Consider the following 25,327-nt stretch of genomic DNA (forward strand, 5'->3'; position numbering starts at 1 on the left):
ACTTTTCGCCATTCCATTTCTGTATATTGTCCTTACCCTTACTCACAAAGCATTATAAATGAGCAATCGAGATACCAAATGTGGCAGAGTTATCAGTTATTCACAAGTATAATTTGTTGCTATTGTTACTCGTCAAGCCGCATACGAACATCGTGCAAACTAAATGAAAGTGTTAAATAGTTATGGATCATCTATGCATGATCTCACTTCACAATAAATATCAAATGTAGATCATTTTATATAAATTATGTTGAAATGTGTGTTTGATCATAATTCTTGAGAATGGTAACATTACTATGACCGCTTACTTAAGTTTAAACCTGCCTTCCAGCAGTGATTATGCTAACTTTCGCTTCACTGTGTATAATACTATTAAAACAGAATATTCAATAAGCCTTTCATATCTTGGAACTGTAAAATATAAAGGGTACAAGATTGTATCAAAGCCACTGACTGTATCAAATTGATACTGCAGTGTGTCAATATTGTATATTATTATATAAATTGCTAAGGTTTTATTTTTTCGTTTTTATGCATTGGCGTCAATCCTGCGATATTTGCGGGGGAACATATTCGTATATTCTGTGATGCCAGGCTGATTTCTTTTGAAAGTGAAATTGTTTTGAAAAGAAATTAGACAGGCATAGCAGAATATATGAATAATGCCCCCAATTAACACAAGATTGACGGCAATGTTTTCTTGATATTTCCTGCGGAAGTAATACTTTAAAAATATATAAACACTACAATGTAAAACGTTTAATCATTCTTTAGAGGAAGTTCAGTACTGAACGAATCTACTGCAGTTTTCATACATTACCCAAAGATAGTCATTTGATGAACCTTTCATATTTGTAGCGTGAATAAATTGATGTTTAACTGAGTTTTCTACGACAGAAATAATTGAAATACAACAGGTGACAATGACGGTGTACATCAAAAATATACTAGCAAGTTTGCTGCTGACTTTAAACTCTCTAAATTTTGCAAAAGCCAATTCTTGTAATGGTGTGGCAAGATACACGTTGACGTTTCAAGGAGAATGGACAAGCGCAAGGCATCCTAACTTTCCTCCAGGTCCTCATTTCTCTGCTGTCGTTGGTTGTAGCCATAAAGCTTCATATGTTATGTGGAAAGCTGGGATTAAAGCCACAACAGGAGTTAAGGATGTTGCTGAACTCGGTATGTTTTATTTTAAGTATTTTAAATCAGTAAAAGTGTAGGGTATGTTGGGATACGTCAACCAGACAACACTTTGTCAATGTGTTGTATTAAGATGTTTTTTTTAATACAGAATTTTGTTTTATGACTGGATAATTCTATTGCTATACAACATTTTTTGTAAATTTAAAAATTGCAGTTACTTTAAATGTTTTTATTATTACTTTCAGTAAAAATAAATATGAGGAGAATTTTGACTTTCATTTCCTTGTTTCCTTAAATTTATGCAATGTTGCTATTTGAGAATGTTAATGATGTTGTCGGTATGCAGACTACGATTTAACGAAAGACTTGAGGCAATATTTATACTTAGGCTGTTTGCCGATTTCATCAACTGTATAAAAAAGCAAGAGAACGAGTCTGTTGCTAATCACGGATCAAAATGTATATAACAGCCTTTTAAAGCAGGCAATTTTTGTTTTTAAATATATTTATTGTTACAAACCATGGATTACATGTATGTTCTATAAACTTTGACAATATACTTCAGTTTTTTATCTTGTGTTCAGTTTGTAAGGAAGAAAAGTGCTATAGATTCAAAGCAAAGTTTAGATGGAAATATACAGTCAACTTACTGAACTATACAATACATACCAAATCACATATGCGTATGTAGTGACGTACATAACGTACGTATTTATTCATCTAAATTTATGTATTAGCAATAGATGTAATAGCCAATCTTACACTTACTCAAACGCGCTACTTAAACTTACGCACTTAACTTTATAATTACGTAAAATTACTCAAATTTCAAGTATAATATCTGCCCTGTAATAACTGCACCTTCTTTAGCTAAATGTGTAAAAAGCCTGTAAATAAATTGTAAAAGATAGAATACTCTCAACTGTTGCAAATAACTTCTTCGCTAGGGAATAAAATAATCACAAAAACTTAATAGCGTTCTAGTACATTGAGCTCACGCTCGGAGCTCATACGAAAGACTTATATAACGCTAAACGTACACGCATTATCTAATGCAACGTGGTCCATATTATAAAACAATTATATTAAGCCTAGGAAATAAAACACATGCGCAGAAACAAAGCCAATTTTGCCAATTGACAGACTCTTAAGTCTGTAATTCTGTGACTCTTAACACACACGTTTGTGGTGACTTTTCGTTTGAGGAAAAAAGCCTTGATAAGCAGATTAGACACATTCAAATGGAATTTAAGTTATGCTAACAATTTTTTTGTTCTACGTGGGGTAGACAAACGTTTTCATGTCGACATCATCTCCTCATACAAAGAAAACAAAGCTTTTTGTCGTTGACCTCAGTTTAAACCGATTAAGACATCATGCAGATATGGTGATTAAAATGCCGCGTGGTGTGGTTTAGTACCAAGCCCAGTTGATATATATCAGTAAAACAAACACTGTCAAAGAGTAATAGAAATGTTTTAAAATAATAAAGCTAGATATTATACGGCATTTATCATCATCATCGTCAGTAACACAAATAAATGAAAAAATTGGACAATAGTTTTTTCGAGATAGTTTTTATGAAAGTTGTTTACATTTTTTTGTAGAACTACGTGTACACTGACAAAAATATATCAGAGCCAGTCAAAGCCCATCATTTTGCCGGAAGGGAAGTTGCCCTATAATAACACACAAGTAGTCCAGTTTTTCATTGCTTTTGCCAATGAGAGTTTCTTAGGATTGTTGATTTTGTAAGAATAGTATTTTTCCAGTAAAATTCCGCCACAAATAAGAGTTTTTGACCCACAGTCAAAATCGTTTTTCCTGTTGCATTTCTTTCTCTTTTATACCACTAAAAAATTTTTACTTTCTTCCCATTGCACTCAATTGTATTTCTGCAATAGACAAATATTGGTCAAGAGTGTCTAAGTAAAACTTGTTTTTTTAGGAAGTACGTTTGCCATAAACAGAGAAATGGACGGTCAGATATCAGCAAAAAATGCTCATAAAAGATATCAAGGTCGAGTAATATTTGGAGGAAGAGCGTCAGACAGGATTACCAATATTGAAGTTACTTCAGAGTATCCTCTTGTATCCTTCATAACCATGATAGCACCCTCACCTGATTGGTTCATAGGTGTTCACGATTACAGCTTATGTAATACCACCACGGGGAAATGGAAGAATGAAATTTCAAGAGATTTGTTTCCTTATGACGCTGGAACTGATAGTGGACTATTTTTTACAAGTTCCAACTCTCCAACAAATCCACCTGGGGACATTCATCTTCTTACAAATGATATTGAGGGATCTCTTAAAAGTAACCAACCAGTGAAAAGCTTTGGGACGTTTACCTTTGTGAAGACATCGGAGGTTAATGTACCAATAACATCGACATCAGTTTCAACCTCTTCATCTACAGCACAAACGACCAAGAACAGCATATCGTTACATAGCAGCACAACAGAGGGAAGTCATGCAAATCAAGCAATTGGCATTTCGACATCAATTTTTCCCTCTGAAATTAGTGTGACCATCCATTCTACATCTGCCGCATACATGACAGAAAACAGCGTATCGCTACGAAACAACACAACAGAAAGAACTCGAGAAGTTCAAGCAATTGATACATCGACATCAATTTTTCCCTCTGAAATTCATGTGACCATCCATTCAACATCTAAAGTATACATGACAGAAAACAGTATATCTTTACGAAACAACACAACAGAAAGAACTCGTGAAGTTCAAGCAATTGATACATCGACATCAATTTTTCCCTCTGAAATTCATATGACCATCCATTCAACATCTAAAGTATACATGACAGAAAACAGCATATCTTTACGAAACAACACAACAGAAAGAGCTCGTGAAGTTCAAGCAATTGACACATTGACATCAATTTTGACCACTGAAACTAATGTGACCATCCATTCAACATCTAAAGTATACATGACAGAAAACAGCGTATCGCTACGAATCAGCACAACAGAGGAAAGTCATGCATGTCATGCAATTGGCACAAAACTTTTACTTTTCTTTCAACTGGCCATTATATTTATGACTATAGATTCAAGATCACTTTTACTTGAATAAATTAGCAATGTAAAATAACTCGATATCGCAATATTTAAAATTCTAGATCTCGCGATACATTCTCTTGTTTGTGTTGCGCAAGAAACAAAAATATAGAACCTTTCACTTTGCTGATTGCTTTTAAAGTGCTAACAACTCAATATTATTATTGTCCACACAGTACGTCGACAAATGAAACTTTATGTACCCAGTTCAGGTTATCATATTCACAAGCAGTAGCTGTAAATAGCCAATATTAAAATGATCTTGCATCTTTATTTGTTACTATTTGCAATAAAGCGTAGACAAATACTTCTTAATTTCTCAAAAAATCTCTGAGTTTTATTTTCGACATTAAATTTGGGGATAAGTGGTTCTAAAATATAGATGGACTACATGTGCACAATACAAGCACAAACCCCTACATTGAGTAACCTACATTTACCTCTTTATTTGTTTTTCACATAAAGGAATAAAATGAAAACATTAGAAAAACGAGCCCGTTTTAGTTCATCATTCTTTCATTCCTTTAACTTTAACTCTATCTGACTTTATTACTTTAAGTTTACGAGAAATGAGGATATTTTTAAACTGTTATCTCCTTTCCTTAAGTAGTTTAATTCAGTAATGACAACAAAAACGATCCGATGCTTAATTTTCGGTAGCTATCTTGTTTTCTGTGGTGAAACTGCCCATAACTGTTTTGCTTTCAAGGATATGTCAAAGGTCGTATTGTTTCAACGATCTAAATCCTTCTTTTTGCCGGATTCTATAATTTCTTAATCAGGATGGGCTACGTACGCAGGGAGAAAAGAGCGGGTGACTTTCATTGTAATAACCTTTGCCTGCATGGCTTTGCTTCAGAGGAAAATCATCGAAAACGATGGGGCTCAATCGTTGAAAAAATTAATGAAACAAGGGATTAGTGCCATATTAGAATATTGTCAACTTGTCAAAATTCGAAATTTGTTTTATGTTTATATGTAATGCTAAAGGACAGCGACACTTCATGTCTTAGCACCACGATGGCGGCAACAAACTAAACAAGTTTCGTGAACACCCACCGCCGAAAACAAGGAAGTCAAAACCACAAAAACAAAGAGTTACAGCGAGGGTAATGACTTTAAAAGTTTGTGAATATCACCATTCTTGATTAAAGTTCGCGTTTAATTTGTCCGAAATGTACGCAAAGTCAATTTGGGCATAATATCATCTGTGTTTAAATACGTGAGTCCAATTTTGTTGTAATCAAAAAGCGGAAAGTTAAAGAAAACATTTGTTTTCTTTGAACAACTTGACCGTCGTTTGAGCGATGTTCTTGAGTTCGCAAATGTGCGGAACTCATAAGCCAAGTCAAACGAGCTAAACCCTAAACTAGCCGAGTACCTGTGAGCAGTCATAGCCGAAATGGTAAAAAATGCGCGTTGTGCAGTTGGATATTGCGATAATGATAAACGCTATACTGATTATCAAGTTATGAGGTCTCACGTAGAAAAGTTAGTTTTTCATTAGTGGCCCAAAGATCAAGGACTTGCTGAAATTTTGCGAAAACAAATTGCAAACAGCAGAGCCGATGACTTTAACCCAAAGCCTGGTGCACAAGGTACTTTCATTTGCTCAAATTATTTTCCCTTGGGAAGAAGAACCCCAAATAACTGCGGAACGGATTATCCTTTGGTTTTTATTACGCTATCAGACTACGAGCAATCGAGGACTCCGCTTAAACGTAAAGGAAGAGAAACATGGACGACATCAAAGCTTTCTCATCAAGCCTATGACACCGAGGATTCTGATTCAAGTTTTGATGGAAATCCAGCAAAATCTGAGGCATCTTTGCTCCCTGTCCCTTTAGAATTTGAACAGTTGACGAGAGAGTATAATGTAAGGTTTCATGTTTGTAAATGATGATCGTCCAGCTTAATAAAGTCCTGAGAAGGACTGTTTTTGTTGTTGTTGACTGACGTTTCGACAACCTTGGCGGCAGTCATCTTCAGAGTCAAATGAGGAGTAAACGTCAGGTTAGCCGTATTTGTTATCTGGTTCTTACGTCATTGTATTGTGTGTACAGGAAATGTGTATTGTCATTGTGGATTAGTGTGAAGTGAAATATTTTATTTTTAGTTGTGATGTGTGATTTAGGTGTGATGTTTTTAGTTGCAATGTGTGGGTGTCAATTGTGTATTGTCATTGTGAATTAGTGTGAAGTGTAATGTTTGTAGTTGATCGTTTGTTTGTATTGTGAATAAGTCGTTTGTAAAGCCCGCCGTACACTGGTGAACTTGCCGCGCGTACTTGTTATTCGTGACAAGTACGATCGACAGAATTTCCTAGTGTGCGCGGAAGTTTTGAACAACATTTGTCATTCGTGACAGATGAGTCAAATATCAAACGCGTTTGATGTTTGCTCTCTATTAGTAAGAGTTGGGACATCTATTGTTATCCGTTTAGCTTACGTTGATTGGGCAATATTGATCACCTGATTAATTTCCGCAATTTTGGTTCCTAGTTTTGAAATTTCAGCTAGTGTTTATATAGCAATTGCTGCTAGTAATACAGCATTTTGAGATAATATCGTTGAACTTACAAAATTTGATTGCGTATGGTGATTGTTGTGCTGAACTGCTTTTGATATAAGGTTCAATTAACAGACTCAAGTAGAGAAACATTTTTGGGCCAAATAACATTGAAAAGTTCGAGCTGATGCAGTTTCAATAGTTTTCTTACTCCAAAGTTTGTTTTTTAATCGAAGATGATTTCTCATTATGTTCTGAAATTGGTCAATCTACAAGCCTCTCAATTCTCAGCCACTTCCATACTAAAACAACTACACCAAATCATAGAAACTCTTATGATTTTCCATGTTGTATTTCGTATTTTTAGTTCATCATTTAAAAATGAAGTAATTATAATTAGGATATTCAATGAAACAGCTGAGTACAATATATTTTTGGTATTGAATTGTACAAATGTACCCTACTTCTGTAGCTCAAAGTATAACATTACTTCTCTTCTAGACTTGTTGATGATATTTTAATTGTAGGTTTTGGTTTATAAGATCACAGAGGCATATCTCCATAATTTCAGCTATTTGGGCTTTTTAATGTATATTACAACTGTTGCTGCCTTTCTCATATATATTAAAATATTGCCGGCTTTCTGATATATATTTAGGTGCTGCTAGCTTTTTGATATATATATTTCACTGGCAATACAAGGCATAGAATTTGAACAAACGGGTCTGAGCTCCCTCCAACACACCCCTGTTTGATCATTAAACACATATAGAAGTTTTGTCATTCCTCAACCAATAAATTTAACTCTTTGCTAAATAAAAGATTGGATCAGACTCATATACTGTATAAAAGACTACAAACAGTAGCATTTATAGCAAACAAACTGTTCTTCAACAACAGAAATGTTTCATATTATAGAAATAATATATTCATTTTAAAGAAATGCTTCACCAAAATTTTCAGCAGAATCCCTAACAAACTTTATTAGAAATAAACTTTAATACTTTATCAAGTGATAAAGGCGAAATAACTTCATATACAGGAATAAAACGTTTAAGGTCAAATGCATCATGGTCAAATCATTGCTTATTTCAATAACTAAAAAGTAAAAAAGACTGTCATTTTCTGCTGAGCAAGAAAATTTTGTGATCTTTCAGAATAAAAAATGTCATGTTTGGATCAAATTGGGGGGCATAAACCACTCACTAGCATTAAATTGTTACAAATCTTGAACACAAATCTCTCCGGACCAAAACTGCATGATTACTATTATTCGAAGTTTCGAACAAAGTCTTGTCCAAGTATTTGATAACACTGATGCCAGGATAACATTGCCGCTTGCCACCAAGCTTAAAGATCTTGAAAACGTGTTACAGAGTCAAAACATAAGCCGAGAAAACACGTTCACGTACGAAAAATACTTCTTACAATGGGTCACGATCAACTTGAAGCACGAAATAGTAAACCGCAAACGAAGCTCAAACCAATGAAATTAAATCAGGTCTGCAGAAAATCGTTAAAAAAACGCAAAGAGCTTGCTATTATTCCTAATATATTTGATACTACCATGGAATAAGCTTAAATTGCTTTCTTCTTTTGCATATAAACCCTATTTCCAATGGTATTATTAAAGTTTCACTTTGCAAGTAGGAACCAAAATGGCGGCTCCGCGCTCGACCCAGACCGTTTGTCCCAACTCTTATTTATAGAGGGCTCTGGTTGCTATGGGTGATAAACCAGTCTATATTATGCTCGCTTTCGATTTCTGTATATAATAACATTAAACTAATTAAAGCAGAATATTTGATTGCGGAAATTATACTTTTAAAAATGTAAACCCGAGAATCTAAGGCATTGAATCATTCTTTTCGGACAAACAGGGAGCACATTTGGTGAGTCTTTCATATTAACAGAACAAATAAATTGATGTTTATCTGAATTTTCAACGACAGAAATAATTGAAATACAACAGGTGACAATGACGGTGGACATCAAAAATATTTTAGCAAGTTTGTTGCTGACTTTAAACACTCCATACTTTGCAAAAGCCATCTCTTGTAATGGTCTGGCAAGATACACGTTGACGTTTCAAGGAGAATGGACAAGCGCAAGGCATCCTGACTTTCCTCCAAATCCTCATTTCTCTGCTGTCGTTGGCTGTAGCCATAATGCTTCATATGTTATGTGGAAAGCTGGGATTAAAGCCACAACAGGAGTTAAGAACGTTGCTGAACTCGGTATGTTTTATTTTAAGTATTTTAAATCAGTAAGAGTGTGAGGTATGTTGGGATACGTCAGTCGTCAACACTTTGTCAATGTTTTGTATTAAGATGTTTTTGCTAATTACAGAATTTTGTTTTTGGTTCGTTGTCTTTATCGCTTTACTTTATATTTTCCCTAAATTACAAGATTTTACTTACTTTATACTTTTAGTAATAGAAGATATGGAACGTTGACTTTCATGTTCGTATAGCCATAATTTATATTTTTACATGTTAGGGATGTTGTCGGTTTATATAAGTGATTCGCCGATTTCATCAACTATATAAAAAAGCAAGAGTACGAATTTATTGCTAATCATGGATGAAAAGCATACAAAAGCCGAGACAATTTTACTGTTAAAATATTTATTCTTTCAAACCAAGTATTATATACATGTTTGCTCATAACAATACTGCAATTTTCTATCTTGTATCGGCTACGCAAAAGTAAGAGTTGAACAAAGAGAAGTTGTAAAGATTCGAAGCAAAGCTGGAAATATACAGTGACCTACATTCGTACATACGCAATACAATATCTAATAGACTAATACATGATGGTAGCCATTATAAATAATGTAGGCAAATAAAGCAACGGAACAAAACCAATTATGCCATTTAATGGCTTGGTTTTAGGCAAAAATGTTTGATAAACATATCAAACACACTAGAATGAAATTTGATAAGGTGACAATTTTTGTTAATACGTAGGTGGACAAACATTTCCTTGTCAAAACAGGTCACAAAGAAAACAAAGAGTTTTGTTGTTAACCTCTGTTGACCCCGATTAGGATAGAATACCGGCGTGGGAGATGAAATGCACATAGTTGGAATAAAATGCCGCGTGGTGTATGTAAAGTAGTTGTTGTACCAAGCCCTACTGATATGTACATTGAAAACAGTAATTTAGTAAATAAAATCAAAAATTATGCTGTAGTTGTAGTGTAAGATACCGATACTTATGCGCTTGGGTTAGAAAAGATGAATTTTCAATGCCGTCAATCCTTCACAAGGATAGAATTATAACAACCGCAACTATATGCAAAGTACACTTTAGGGAGGAATATTGAACAGAAGTTTTTAACTAAGTTTTTATAATATTTTTTACATTCATTTGTACACTACGTGTGCACCGGTAAAAATTTTTCTGGGCCAATCAAAGCACACCATTTTGCCGGAAGGACGTTTGCCATATTTAATAATAAAGTGTAATGTTTCCACAAGTCGTCCAGTTTTTCGTTTATATTTTCAATGAGAGTTTTTACGAATCCTCGTCCTCGTGATTAATAATACAAAATACTGGAAAATGACTTAGAGTAATTCATTTTGCACGAGAAGCATTTTTGCTTTTGAACTCCGCGATACAACAATAGTTCTTGACTTATTGTCAAAATCCTTATGCATTTGTATATCTGCAAAAGACGAATATTGGTGAAGAGTGTCTAATTTAAACTTGTTTTTATAGGAAGTACATTTGCCATAAACAGCGAAATGGACGGTCAGATATCAGCAAAAAATGCTCATAAAAGATATCAAGGTCGAGTAATATTTGGAGGAAGAGCGTCAGACAGGATTACCAATATTGAAGTTACTTCAGAGTATCCTCTTGTATCCTTCATAACCATGATAGCACCCTCACCTGATTGGTTCATAGGTGTTCACGATTACAGCTTATGTAATACCACCACGGGGAAATGGAAGAATGAAATTTCAAGAGATTTGTTTCCTTATGACGCTGGCACTGATAGTGGACAATTTTTTACAAGTCCCGACTCTCCTACAAATCCACCTGAGAATATCCATCTTCTTACAAATGATTCTGAGGGATCTCTTAAAAGCAACCAACCAGTGAAAAGCTTTGGGACTTTTACCTTTGTGAAGACATCGGAGGTTAACGTACCAATAACATCGACATCAATTTCAACTTTTTCATCTACAGCACAAACGACCGATAACAGCATATTGCTACATAGCAGTAAAACCGAGGGAAGTCATCCAAATCAAACAATTGGCACTTCGACGTCAATTTTTCCCTCTGAAATTAATGTAACCATCCATTCAACATCTACCGCATACATGACAGAAAACAGCGTATCGCTACGAATCAGCACAACAGAGGAAAGTAATGCATGTCATGCAATTGGCACAAAACTTTTACTTTTCTTTCAAATGGCCATTATTTTTATGACTATAGATTCATGATCACTTTTACTTGAATAAATTAGCAATGTAAAATAACTCGTTATCTCAAAATTTAAAATTCTAGATCTCGCGCTACATTCTCTTGTTTGTGTTGTGCAAGAAACAAAAATACAGAACATTTCACCTTGCTGATTGCTTTTCAATTGCTAACAACTCAATATTATTATTGTGGACACTGTACGTCGACAAATGGAACTTTATGCACCCAGTTCAGATTATCATATTCACAAGCAGTAGCTGTAAATAGCCAATATTAAAATAATGTTGCATCTTTATTTGTTACAATTTGCAATAAAGCGTAGACAATATTTGTTAATTTCTCAAAAAATCTCTGAGTTTTATTTTCGACATTAAATTTGGTGATAAGTGGTTCTAAAACATAGATGGACTACATGTGCACAATACAGGAACAAACCCCTACATTGAGTAACCTACACTTACCTCATCTTTATTTGTTTTTTACATAAAGGAATAACATGAAAACTTTAGTAAAACGAGCCCGTTTTAGTTCATCATTCTTTCATTCCTTTAACTTCAACTTTATCTGACTTTATTACATTAAGTTTACCAAAAATGAGGATATTTTTAAACTGTTATCTCTTTTCCTTAAGTAGTTTAATTCAGTAATGACAACAAAAATGATCCGATGCTTAATTTTCGGTAGCTATCTTGTTTTCTTTGAGGAATGACGTCACTTTCTACGCGTAGTGGAACAGTAGAGCTAAGCGTTAACGATGGCGTTCGTTCAATGTTCATTCTACGTGGTGTAAGATCAATACTGCAAACCCTTCTTTGCGATCGAGGTGAACGGCAGGGAGTTCCTGAAACTAATGGAATAATTAAGTAAGCGAATACTCATTTATATGAACGTTTGGATAAATACAGCAGACAGTATGAAGGAAGTATTGTTAAGTTACTAACTACTATGTCTAAATCTATTTTTGCAAAAGACTTGCGATAGTTTTAAAAACAGTAAAAAACTTTACAGTCAACATCAAAAATTAAACATTTATTGAGTCATTTTTGATTGGTTAATTAACTTTGGCAATAAATGCAGAACACACCAGACAGCAAAAGAGTAGTTTTAGGAAAAAATTCCAAAATTGAAAAAATACGACTAAAGCAGAAAAGTTAGTAACATAAGGGAAAGACTACGATTGACACAAACTACACAAATCTAACTTGCTGCCACTTTTTGTTATTTTAGCATAAAAAAACAAACTTCATAGGAAGATAAATTCATATGTTATTTAAATGTACCTAAATGTACCTAAGTGTCAGCGGCATACTCACTTAAGTTTTTTATTGCACAAGATATCCCGTCAGATACTTCCCTGTTATCTAAGGTCGTCGTTTGATCGGCCCATGCTACCTCTCTGTTATCCTCAACCATATTAACAATATTTTCATATTCTTTATCCATTTCTTCAGTGTTCATTTCAGAGGACATCAAAACGACGTGCTGCTTACGAACGCATTTTAGTAACGACTCAATCAAACTAAATAATTATAAGTAAAAACAACTGACATTATCAATAAATAATACTTACAAAGAGAAAACCTTGATTGTTAACTCAACACATTAAAATGAAGTATAGGTACATATATTCCGAATACTTTATGTTAGTTAAATGAACGTAAGCGAAATGACTTTTTTGTTTGCGTTTAGCTGATGCCTGTTTTGCTTGTAAAGTCAAAACTTTTTAAAGCAAGAGCAATCAAATACCAGTGATGACAGGTTAACGATAATTTAAAAACGAAGGTAAACATCACAGCCATGACTTAACAGTTCTTCAGAAGCATGCACAGACATATCACCTAAGTTATTGTTTAACATAGGGCTTTTTATTTAAAGATAATCTATGAAGGCAGTGCATTGAGTTATGGAGAGAAAACATATAAATCTATGCCTTATTAATATAAAAATTTTTATTTGAATATTTGCCTCCACATTTATTTAGAAATGTACGTCAATGACATAAATTATTTTCCCGTGAAAATTTTTTTAAAGATGCTATACTTGATCTCGCATTAACTAAAACTCATCAAATCGATAGGAAACTGACAGCTACCATACCGCTTTTCTCTTTTCCTGTGCAATTCGTAATTTTTTATACATTTCTTGTAGTACTTTGCTTCTTGCATCAATTCATCTGCCTGTATTTTGTTGCGACACGATGTCTCGTACACAGTTAAAAATGATAGCATATCCATAGAACATTGAAGCGATTCAATAATTTTGAAATCATTCTGAGTACGACGAAGCCATTCACTGTTCTCACGAGCCTGCTCATTCAACTTTTCTCGTCGTTCTCTTAAGTGTCTTATCCGCGATTTTGTAGCTGATAAACACTTTCGTACTTTTGTTTCGACCTATGAAAAATTAGCCGGTTTGATTATGTTTTTGATGCTTTTCAGTCACTTCAACACAATACCTGTCAGAAATGTAAAGTTGCGTGAAAAAATTATTCTAGTTAAGTTATTAAACTGAGTTACGATCTACTAAAAATAAGTCTTATAGCAACCCATTACTTTATAAGGTTACAATTTACATTATACATGAAACAAGGGCACTGTAGCACTGTATAAGTTTTCTCGCTTGTCTGAAGTTGTACAAGGCATTGCTGTATGTGACATGTTTATCGAAAGCCAAAATCCTTGTGAGACAAGTATCATCATGACTATTTTCCACCAGGTGCAATTTTTAGTGCGTAAAAGCAGATAACGCGCCTGATTGGTAGACAATGTGTCATAATTTCTTGACCACCAACCCGAAACTTGACTTTGCGCACAAAAAATCCCCAAGATGAAAAATAGGCTTTAAGGACAGTACGAACTAAGAATAAGTAAAATGTTTTGCCAAAGATTGATCTGACCATTTACGGCTGTAACATACTTCGTGCAACTTGTCGCGAAATATATTTGTTTTTTTTTTTGGGAATATTTTATGACATCTAGGCTGCTCGGCGATTCTCAATACATTATGTAACCGTAGCTATAGAATATGTACAATAAATTCAAACCTTGTTCATTTTCAAGTCGTCATAAGAAAGAATATTCATCCATTCCATGTTTCTTTTCTAAACAACAACACATACGTAATTATCATGACGTAATCCACGACAATAAAAAAACATTCAGAAAAACAATCACAAAATATTCATAAAAATTAGAATCTTTAAAACGAGTTATAACCACAAATATAACCAAAACAAAAGGTTGACAAACAAAAGGTTGACAAACAAAAGGATGAAAAGATAAGGCTACGTAACTATTCAGTATTATTTATTGAAAGTCGTAGCTACAATGTTTGCTTTTTACAACGGGTCATAGATGGAACAGGATGTCAAATAATATAAATTAAAAACATTTTCAATTGTTTTCTTCTCTCCATAATTACTTGGGATACCGAAGGTAAGCCCGAGCTTGAAATCAGGAGTTTTTGTGTTGTCGCAAGATTACGTAATTCACGCGTGACAGACACGAAAGTCCTAGAACCAATCAAATCTTTCTTGGATTGTTTCACGCGCAAGAGTCACTAATGAGACCTGTAATGAAACATGCAAGTAAATCATCGATTTATTTATTAATGTTGTGCACCGGAGTTAAGCCAGAGCTCAGGCGTTTTTTGCCTTCCGCAGCCATAGTTTGTTCATGTCCAGGAACCTCCCGTAGCAGTTATTTGTGCTGTCAGACTTTAGTAAACGTATCAGAGCGAAACCTTTTCGTATTAACGAACGATAACTATCGGCTAAAATTAAAAAACTTGCATGAAATAAAACATTTTATGCATGACACAACAAAGCGTTGAAAAAAGATCGAAATAGGAGTGTGGAGCTTTTATTTCATATATAGAAATTTTATTTTTTGATGTTTTTTTCATTGTTTTGCTTCGTGACTGTTTTTTTTTTTGTTCACCGAAAGAGCCAAATAACATTCTTAATTATCTGAAAGAAACGACCTCAAAAGTGACTCGAAAAATTAAGCAGCCAAAAGCAGATATTTGAATGATTCCCGAAGTCGGAGTTCAGAACTGAAGAAGGCTAAGCCGAAAAACAGGAGATTTCAAAGAACTATAATTTGCCAAGCTTATAATATATTGTTACAAGTGAGATTACACTGCCGTCAATCTTTTTGTGCAATTTGGAAACTATTATAATACGCAAGTACAACAAAATAATTTTCTCTAGTAGCCTGTCTTGTTGCAAGTTTTAAAAACAAACCTTTCGATGTAGTTTCTCCATCATTTCTTTCTCAAGACATTCCGTATCAAGAATATTTTTACGAATGTCACCTTTCTGATTGTACACAGATTTAATCTCACTCTTCAACCTAAAAACAAAAAAGAATGTCAAAACCTGTATACTGGAGCAAAATTTATAAAATAGAAACTCCGAAGAGCGGACACGTTTGCCGCCACGAGAGATGTCCGCCAATGATAGGTCATAAAAAGTAAAATGTTGGCATGAACACGAAAGCAGTGTACGCTTCCGAGAGATGTCCGTAAGAAGAGGTCCGACTCTCTCAATTTATAAAACAAATGCTGTGTGAAATGTAAAAGTTTTTTTAAATATCAACAATTGCATTTGAAACAAAACACGGAGCATGCTTTGACGATTTTATGAGACATAAACGATGTTGACAAATAGAAAATGCTGCAGCAAAGAGACTAAGACAAAATGCGAGCCATTTTTCTTTAAAATTAATAAAAAACATTGCAAAGAAATTCAAAAAAGTGCTTCGTACAGTAATAAAAGTAAATGATAAGTGAGCATGCTAATTGACCATGCGCACGAAAACCACGTTGGATAGCATGAAAAATTATGCATTTACTTGATCAGAATATTAATTTCTTTTACCTAACAAAACCGATAAAATTGGGTTCTTCTATGTAGATAGTACATAATTTAGCGTAAATACATAAAAAGACCCACTTCAAACAAATAATTTTAAAAGCAACATTGAATACTTTAATAATCGCTGTTGTTTATAACGGGAGATAAAATGTTCGTCAACATACGTACTTTTCAAATTCGTCTTTCCTACTCTCGTCCAAACGTCTTTTCTTCATTGGCGTAGCTTCACCCATTTCAAATTTATTTAGTCTTTCCTTTAATTGACAAACCTGCGATAAAATAATCTTTGATTAAAATATTCAATTTGCAAGATGGCTAATAAAACATAGAAACAGTGATCTGAGATGCTACGTAACAGTTGCAGTATCAACTAGTGGTCTAAAGTGGTGAAAATAAATTATACAAATTGATTCTAAATTGAAAATGCTTTTATAAACACGCTGTTGTAAGAAATTACGAAAGAATACATAAAGTGCCTGTATCATGTTTTAGTAATTGGGCTATGTATATTTTAGTAATTGGGCTATGTATAATATTTCCATATTTACGGAAAAGCACAATTGAAATAATAAACTGAATGTATAAAACAAACTTCTTTATTACAGACATGTTTCGGCAAACTTATGCCATCATCAGTGCGAGTGAATGTGTTACAGAATGTGATACTTAAATATATAAATAGTAATTGAGATGAGGATAGTATTATAAATATTAACAATTAATTAACATATGGAAGTTGGACGATACATTAAATGGAAGAAAAAAAATATTAACATAAAATTAGATATAAACTAAAAATGGTATTAACGTGGTGAACTTGCTTATTGAGATCGGGTTTAAGTTTGTTAATGTGTAAGGCTTCTTTAATTCTAAGGGTGGAAGAATAGTTGTCAGTGTCGATAACTGTAAAGCAGTTGTTTGTGTATTGTGATTTGCAGTTATGTGAGGAGAGAAGGTGTTTGAAGATGTGCGAGTTTTTATCAGTGGAAATGTGCTCCTTCATCCTGGTAGAAATATGACGTATTGTTTCGCCAATATAGCGACTATTACAAGCCGAACAAGTAAATTGATATACTACCCGGATTTAAGATCAAAGGGAATCGAATCTTTAAAACTGTAAAGATAATTAATTTTGTAGGGCATAAAGATTAATTTAATTTCAATGGGTAAGCAGTATCGTTTGATCAGTACAGTTAATCGCTTTTGAGTGATTTTAAAGAAATATCCTATATAGGGAAGTTTAAAAATATCGTGTGCTGTTAGCATCATTAGTGTAGATAGTTCAGAGGATTTTAAACATATTGTCAATATAATTTATAATTCGAAAATTTGATCTTCGTGCATTTTTGAAAGCTTAAAGTCGGGGATTATTTGTCTGGCCGTGACATTAAAAAAACTAGGGCGAGAGTTTAGATCTGACGTCATACCGGGAATTCGTTTTAAGAAAACAGTGTATTTTACATATAATTTCCTCAAAAGCATAGCTATATTGTTGCATTACCTACTTGTATGGCATCTTGTGTTACGGATGTTCAAAAACATTTAATTTTAAACAAAAATACGACAGACGAATTCCCGATGTGACGTCAAAAATGACATTAGTTACCAGCTTTTTTATACTGGTAGTCAAACAATGAAAAGGGTCAATTTTTCAACTTGGAGTGCAAAACTATACAGCAAAATATTACTTTCGAACAATACAATATATTTTTTAGAGTAGCCTGAACTATCTAAATGGCAGAAATGCAAAAACACTATATAGGCATTTTAAAGCTGAAATACTCCAAATAGGACTCGTTCTAAGGTATTTTAAAATTGAAATATTTTTTTCTTAATTTATTCCTATCGACCGTGTTCCCCTTTACGCACCACCCTCTAATAAGCGCCGCATTGACAAACATTGAAATGATGATAAACGTCTTCATCATCAATACACGCATTCTACTTGAAAATGCCCCTCTTCCATTACATGTTGCATTCTTTTCTTCGCATTCAAAGTCAAAGAGCATCGATTTTTTTTCTGCCTCTTTGATTTTTTATGTTTTTGTCGTAATGTTTTCCGTAACTAAGTTTTCATGAACTCAATAGCAAGAGAAGCCTCCACCCGATAAACTACAAGGTCAAATATCATCAAAGTCAATAAATACACCAGGCGTGTAGAAGAATAAATGAAGTAGATCATTTTTGTTTATCGCAAAAAAAGGGGGAGGGGAGGGGTAATCAGGTTTTTAAGAGAGTGCGAGTGTAACCACGTCATGTATCACGTGAACAAATAATGGAGTTATAGACAAAATGTAAAGTTTGAAATATAACAATAAGCTTTACACGAAAGCTGTTATACGCAATCTAAATAACTCGGTACAAGCGCTAGGTACAAATGAAGATTTTTGATTGCATACCTCTGCCTGTAGTTCTTTTACGAGTTTTGGATACTGGCTCAAGTGAAGGTCAACACTGACTACATTTTTCACAAGACTTGATTTGATGTTCTTTGCTCTATCAGCATACTTTAAGGTGTTGTAAGTGTCTTCATACGATAACGACGAAGGACTACATAAAACGGGAATGTAAAAATGATGCTGTTTGACGAGTGTCATCGTTTGTTACTTCATTAACTAGTGTAAAAGGAAAGACGATTCACGCTTTCCCTGTAAGCTGAGACAAAATTGTTGGCCTTTAAGTGATATCTATTCCTCCCAAGGAGAAAATGCAAAAAGAAAAATTGGAAAAACCACCCTTGTAGCTACATTTACCGTAACTCATTTTCACAACACCATCACAAAACATTTCTTTAATAACAGAACTGAAACGCGTGCACTGATTGGTCTATAGCTGAGTTTGCATTGACCAGTGCAAACCGATCTGACCTCAGCCAATTAAACAAATCAAAAGAATTTGCAAATCAATTGTGAATCCATATTAGAGAAAAAATTCAAAAATTTGTTTTAAATTTATCTGTTTCACATTGTTTTTACTTTTTAACAATGTTTGCTCTTGCTTTTGAATAACTCGGAGACGTTTGTGAGAACCCGCGAGCAGGTGCATAAAACTGTCGACCTTCGATCTCGGGCTTGCACTAAACTGCTCGAGTTCTTCCAAAAGTCTCCTTGCATTAGCCTGTGAAAACAGTACAAACATCTTTTATTGAAAAAATAATTGAATAATTTATTTCGATCAAACTATGCCCAACGCTAATGAACTGACTGCCATACATAATCTTATTGCTTCTAACATCTTCCGCATTATTCTGATTTCTTTTTCTGAGAGTAACAGACTTCATGTAAGATTTATGAGGATAATGCAAATTACCAAATTTGCCGGTGTATAAGTCGACTCGTTGTATAAGTCGACCCTCTAAAATTCGACAAAAATTTACGATTTTATGATATATCCTTTGTATAAGTCGAGCTCAATTGTTTCATTATCTTAAACTTATTACACGTAATAATTAATAATAAGATGTATAAATACTACGCCAGAAGGGAACTGTCCTTTCGATAGAGTTTTTCTCTTAAAAACGACCAACGGCTTCAGCTTTGTACCATTAGCTAAGCAGGAAAGTACAACGGTGAATCTAGACTTTTCATGGCCTGTTGTTCTCACGAGAACAGTTTTTTCACCTTTGGCAGATACAGTTTTCGATGTACAGGTAGGCATATCAAACCTTACCAGGGCATTTACAGACTGATTTCCGACACAATATAGAAAGTTAAAGTAATTACCATCACGTTTGAAGCGATGAATACGAAGTTGAATTTCATGACTCGGTGTATAAGTGGAGGTCGATTTTTTTAGGTCGATTTTTGATCGAAAAAGGTCGACTTATACACCGGCAAATACGGTAAATCTCAGGTGCCAAGAAGAATGATTAAATGAATTTTTGGCCTAGTTTAGACGTCGAACTTTATATGAACTAAATGCATTAAAGACAAAATAAAAATGAGATGAACTCCCTCATTATCTTTTGTTTTAAATGCATTTGGTTCATGTAAAGTTCAACGTCTAAACTAGGCCTTTGACACACACACAAAAAACACGAGAACAATATATATGCGCAGGTGCAAACAAAAGATGCACTTGTATAGCTATACCGTATTTCCTCTAATACACGCCTAGCCTCAATTACATGCCATCCTCTAATAAGGGCCTTGTCTATTACATAGAACTGACAATAAACGCCTCCCTTTTTGCAAACGAGCATGCCAATAGGGCATTTTATATGAAAAATTACAGGAAAATAAGACAATATAGTAATTGACTTCTTCATACAAGATACAGCTGTTTCGAAGTTGCTTTGTTTTTACATGTCAAGCCTTGCATGAGAACTTAAGAATTTCATTCCATAATAGACGCCTCCCTCCAATACACGCCGCACCAAGCCCGTTGAAAAGTTAATAAACTTTGCGGCGTACGTATGTTAGACAAAATACGGTATACGTATGCACAGAAAAATAAATTCTACTAGAACGTAAAAGTCAAAGACTGCTGACAATAATTGCATGCAATACTTACCTGACAGCGGCAATCATCACAGTTTTACAATTGCCTCCAAGTGAATCTTTCAAAATTCTTGTCAACTTACTATCGCGATAAGGAATGTGGGCGTTTTCTAAAAAGTATATCTCACATAAAACGTGGAAAAATTGAAGGTGCCATATTTTGAATTTAAAAGAAAAACTATAAGATCCTGTTAAAATCTTAACGTGAGATTTCAAAATCTTATGCGTACGAAGTGCTTTGATAAAATCTTAATTCAAATTTAAGATTTGTACTACGTAATTTAAGATCCTGTAAATCTGAATAGGAAGGTGCTAGACACTTGGCCTAAAGTTTTAACACAAGAGTTCCTGGTCACTGCAATATAAAAAGGCATTTGGTCTACTTTATTTTTACAAAAGCGTTTTATACAAAACCTTGTTCTCAGCTAAAGCATTGATGCAGTTTCCAAGAGCCAACAATGACTTATTGATGTTTGCTCCTTCGCGCATGCGTGGTCCTTTATTCTTGGTAACAGTCGCCCTTTCTGAACCAGCCAAATCAATAAGAGACATCTTTGCAACCTGAAAATCGGCTTTCAAACCAGACCCAGTCCTTTTCTGCCTCACAAACACTTGAAAAACCGCGTGAGACCTAGAGGAGGTGGCGTTGGCGTCCGTCGGATGTTGACTTCGATTTCTGTTTCCAAACTCCAACATACCAAATAATTCTTCGGCGCTTCTTGGCTATAGTTACAAAAAACGGGTTTTTGTCGATAGTGAAAATTTGTGAGGTGAGGTGCGACGAAATTTAAAAGTTGTTATAAAAAAATTCTACACAGGTTCATTGTCAATAAAGGAACCACTAAGAAGACGTTCAGTAGTTTGGAAAACATAAGTCACAAATTAAAGAAACGTATATTTCATAAATTCATAACATACGGTACCGCTCGCGTATTTGTTAACATAATTTTGTGTATGATACGCGTATCGTTCTCGTACCATACGCGTATCGTTCTATTTTATACGCGTATCGTTTTTTGAATCTCTGACAACGGCTGATATAGTCTGTCTGCTTACAGGACAATTGCCCGATGCTAATTCGCGTTAATAAACGTATATTCTGTTCGTATGAATCGAATCGTATTTTAATAGAAGCCACGTTTCGTCGCGAAAAGAAAAAAGGCCTATCATTCCCTTCCCATACACGTAACATTCTCGAATGGTTGTTTGGGGACGAGACAAACCTACTTAACTGCAAGTGATTAAACAGTTACATGAATTCAGAGTTAGTTAGTAGCCATGCTTGACTCTCGATGTTGGTAAAACTGAATTCATGGTAATCGACTCAAAACAAATACTAAATAGAAGAAAAGTTTATAAAATTAACATTAAAGTCGATAAAAACAGGTTTTAGAAAGTAAAACATTTGCTTTAAATGTTGATCAAAATTTATCCTGGAAAAGACCTTCTGTTGAATAATAGTGGAATAACATAGAATTCCATACCAGGTAATACCTGTATGCAATATTAGTAGGCAATACCAGAAAAATGAATTTGTTAACCATGTGAAAGCAAAATTGCTGCTCATTATGATGAACAAAGTTCTCGTAAGTATCACAGCGTTTCATCTTTGTATCACACGCGTATCGTTCTCGTATCATACGCGTATCGTTCTCGCATCACATACGTATCGTTCTCGCATCACATGCGTATCGTTCTCGCATCACATGCGTATCGTTCTCGTATCATACACGTATGTTTTTCGTATCATATGCGTTTCATACGCGTACCGTATGTTAACAAACACGCAAGCATTTTGATTTCTAGCAGCAGGCAATTCATTTAGAGCGAGCATTGAGTAAATTTAAGCCACACAGATCGCGGGCTCTTGTCCACAGCATGCTTTAAAATGTGCTTTAAACTTAAAATCATGCTGCCACAATTGCTGTAGCTGTATTGCTATATTAAAACACGAGACTTGGTGGCATACGTAATTTGAGCAGACTTCTCATCAAGAGCCGCTTCTGATTTTAATAATTATTTACGTACGTAGACAAGAAAGAATAAGAATGACATCATCCCTAAACGGGGAAATGATGTCAATCATGAAGTACACAGTACTTAATCGCTATTTGCTACTTCACACAGTACTTTTCTGTAAATTTATGCCGTTCATAATAATTGCATTTGACGAATGCAATAAATTAATTTCTTTGTAGCTATGTTTATGCATTCGCAATAATCATTTCATCCCTCAAAAAGTTTCTTGTGGAGTCAAAAAAATCACGTATGGAGGATTACATGACAGTTAAAGACAAAATCATGAAGTTAATTGCATGAAAAACAAATATATCGTAAGTTGGATGGGCCAGTTGCCATTAAATAGCCTGAATTGTGCAAATAAAGGAGAGTGAGGATATTTGAAATGTTTCATAATGTATGTATAAATTATTGTAATGTATGTATAAATTATGTATGTATAAATTATTCAATATAAACTGAAATAGACTTTCTTGTGATTATATATTTAAAAGTCGTTTTAAAAAGAGCAAATACCACGGTGAATGGTCAAATTAATAATGTAATAGTTCTAGTTTTAAACAGTTCTGTTAAGAACTATCGCATTATTACGTATTTTGACCATTCACCGTAATATTTGCTCTTTTTAAAACAATTTTTATATAAACTACCTGATGGAGTGTGAGATTATTCACGCAAACCCCTTTTTGTGGATCTTCTCTTATTGCAAGATCTTTACCAGGCATTAACAAATCTCTGATTGTTTCATTGTAGACCTGCAAACAGGCAAGATAAAAATGAATATAAAGCAAACATTCACACGAATAATAACTAGGTTATTCAATTCAAACTTTATCGACAAATATTAATAAGCAAATAATGCTGATGATCTAAAATTAACATAGCAGAGACAAACTTGCAGAAGTATTTAAAAGCAGTACTTAAGAACTGCGAAAGCAAATTAATATAATCCCACAGTTTTCATGCACCATTTCCCTTCAATTTAAAGCACTGGAAGATATTTCTTATATTGTTCAATTGTATATTGTTTTAATTTAAAAAGTATGAGAAATGTAAGACATGTAATTGTAACATTCCTGAAATAAGCAACTTAGATGATCTTATAGGATCTTGTAGGATACAATGGCAAGATCATATGAAAGATCCTAATAGGATCCTGTACAGGATCTTAGTTAAGATTTCTACCAGGGTCTTCAGTCTTTCTATTATCATTTTTATGTCAAATACATTTAATTAGCGAATTCCCACATGGCGTCGGGAACTTCTTGGTATAGTAGAACAATCAACTTTTTATGATACACTGAATGAAACTTTGGCCTCAGTAAAATCAGATTACTTCCCAAGAGAAGAGTTTATTATGTTCAAAACAGCTACTAAAAGACTCGATAAGAATCAAAGGTGGTGAGGCAAATAAATCTTAATGTCGTATCACATGACTTTCATTATTTCATATGTATAGGCATACATAGTAGTGGCATCCATTTATGAAGACTAATGACCAGCTAATGTATTACCATTGTTCGTTTATCATTCATATTCTGCATATAGCTAGATTTTGTAGATTTTTAAATGTATGAGAGGCAACTATACATGAGTTAGTAGTATCCCTTATCTCAAAAGTATAGCGAAACCTTTCATAAAAGCAGCAATAATTTTGATTGTAGTTGTATTGTTATTGTACTTAGTATATTGTTATTGAGTTAAGTATGTAGCTGGTGTTCATCCGTAATTATATAGTGACTATTTGGTGTGATGATTAGGGTACCTATAAGCAAAAACAGTCTTAAGGCCTGGTGTGCTTTTCTTAATAACATCAGGGTTTGTACAAAACTTATCTGAAATATTTTACTGTGTATTTTGTTTTTCTGAATATAATTACAATAATAACTATTTACTATTAAAAAACGATGACTTTATGCAACACACGAAGCAGTTTTCATCCCAGTTTATGAGTTATCATGTGTGCTGTTAAAAGTAGGTTACGAGCAAGATCAATTTATCTTTTATAACAAGAGAAATGTTGTCTAAAGGTGTTGTATTTATAGCTCACGTAAGTTGACCACAAGTAACAAATGGTTGTTTATAAATCGTCAAGCTGTCATTAAATTGATTAGTAAATCTTATTTACCAAATTTTACCTCAAGGTAGGACACAGCTACTTCACATGTTTTCTCATTTTTCATTTCATCAATTCTTTTGTACAAATCCATCATAGTTAAAAACATGACTCCAGGAGTTTTATCATTACCAAGCATTGTGTGAGTTTTGCCAGCTCCCGTAGCACCATATGCAAACACAGTACAATTGTATCCATTAAGAACTCCGTCGATTATCGTCTTTGTCGTATGATTGAATATTTCTTCATTGTTCGATCTCTCATCGAAGACACGATCAAATATAAACCGCAAGTCTTTCACCCTCTTTTCAAGAATATTACTTCGCCGACGTGTTCTCGCATTTGGTATAAAACTGCTCGCATCGTAGTCTTCGTGAGGATCGAAAACCACAACACGGTCGTCCATAGGACGAACAACATTTGTATGATTCCCAACTAACTCCATCGAGTTCAATGGTCGCACTCGCACAACAACTTTGACATTACTGCTTTTACCAATTTCATTCGTAGCATTAGACAGTTTACGCTTTCTACTGGGACACATATTTGAACCTTTACTAACCATCTTTATCGATTCTTTATTTTTTCGCGACAGGTTGTATAAATATTTCAGGAATTTCGTTTTCACGTTAATCGAACT

At 34.0% G+C, this 25,327-nt stretch overlaps 2 protein-coding genes across 2 annotated transcripts; one reads left to right on the plus strand and one right to left on the minus strand.

The window, feature by feature from the left end:
- The first annotated feature begins 785 nt into the window (after window positions 1-785).
- LOC124457161 lies at window positions 786-11,448 on the plus strand. Its single transcript, XM_047007445.1, has 4 exons — window positions 786-1,182; window positions 3,095-4,243; window positions 8,666-8,974; window positions 10,461-11,448. Exons 1-4 carry the CDS (start codon window positions 924-926, stop codon window positions 11,195-11,197), a joined length of 2,454 nt encoding a protein of 817 aa, XP_046863401.1. The 5' UTR covers window positions 786-923; the 3' UTR covers window positions 11,198-11,448.
- A 364-nt stretch (window positions 11,449-11,812) lies between these two features.
- Window positions 11,813-25,327, minus strand: LOC124457162 (kinesin-like protein KIF18A). Its single transcript, XM_047007446.1, has 11 exons — window positions 24,710-25,327; window positions 23,222-23,326; window positions 20,967-21,275; window positions 20,566-20,675; window positions 18,453-18,603; window positions 16,222-16,322; window positions 15,421-15,529; window positions 14,221-14,277; window positions 13,275-13,570; window positions 12,491-12,696; window positions 11,813-12,024 (listed from the first exon to the last, which is right to left on the minus strand). The coding sequence occupies exons 1-11, from the start codon at window positions 25,250-25,252 to the stop codon at window positions 11,813-11,815; spliced, it is 2,199 nt and encodes a 732-aa protein (XP_046863402.1). The 5' UTR covers window positions 25,253-25,327.

The sequence above is a fragment of the Xenia sp. Carnegie-2017 genome, unplaced genomic scaffold, assembly GCF_021976095.1.
Source record: "Xenia sp. Carnegie-2017 unplaced genomic scaffold, XeniaSp_v1 HiC_scaffold_6, whole genome shotgun sequence".
NCBI lineage: Eukaryota > Metazoa > Cnidaria > Anthozoa > Malacalcyonacea > Xeniidae > Xenia > Xenia sp. Carnegie-2017.

Bases quoted from the DNA above. Each gene is read 5' to 3' on its own strand.
- LOC124457162 (XM_047007446.1), bottom strand. From the start codon at position 25,252: ATGGTTAGTAAAGGTTCAAATATGTGTCCCAGTAGAAAGCGTAAACTG. The intron at 18,604-20,565 runs GTAAGTATTGCA...CGTTTTATGTAG, and splicing joins GTGATGATTGCCGCTGTCAG to TCCTTCGTCGTTATCGTATG. The intron at 14,278-15,420 runs GTTTGTTTTTAA...GTTGTTGTTTAG, and splicing joins TGGAGAAACTACATCGAAAG to AAAAGAAACATGGAATGGAT.
- LOC124457161 (XM_047007445.1), top strand. From the start codon at position 924: ATGACGGTGTACATCAAAAATATACTAGCAAGTTTGCTGCTGACTTTA. The intron at 1,183-3,094 runs GTATGTTTTATT...TTGTTTTTTTAG, and splicing joins TAAGGATGTTGCTGAACTCG to GAAGTACGTTTGCCATAAAC. The intron at 4,244-8,665 runs AAATTAGCAATG...AAATAAATTGAT, and splicing joins AAGATCACTTTTACTTGAAT to GTTTATCTGAATTTTCAACG.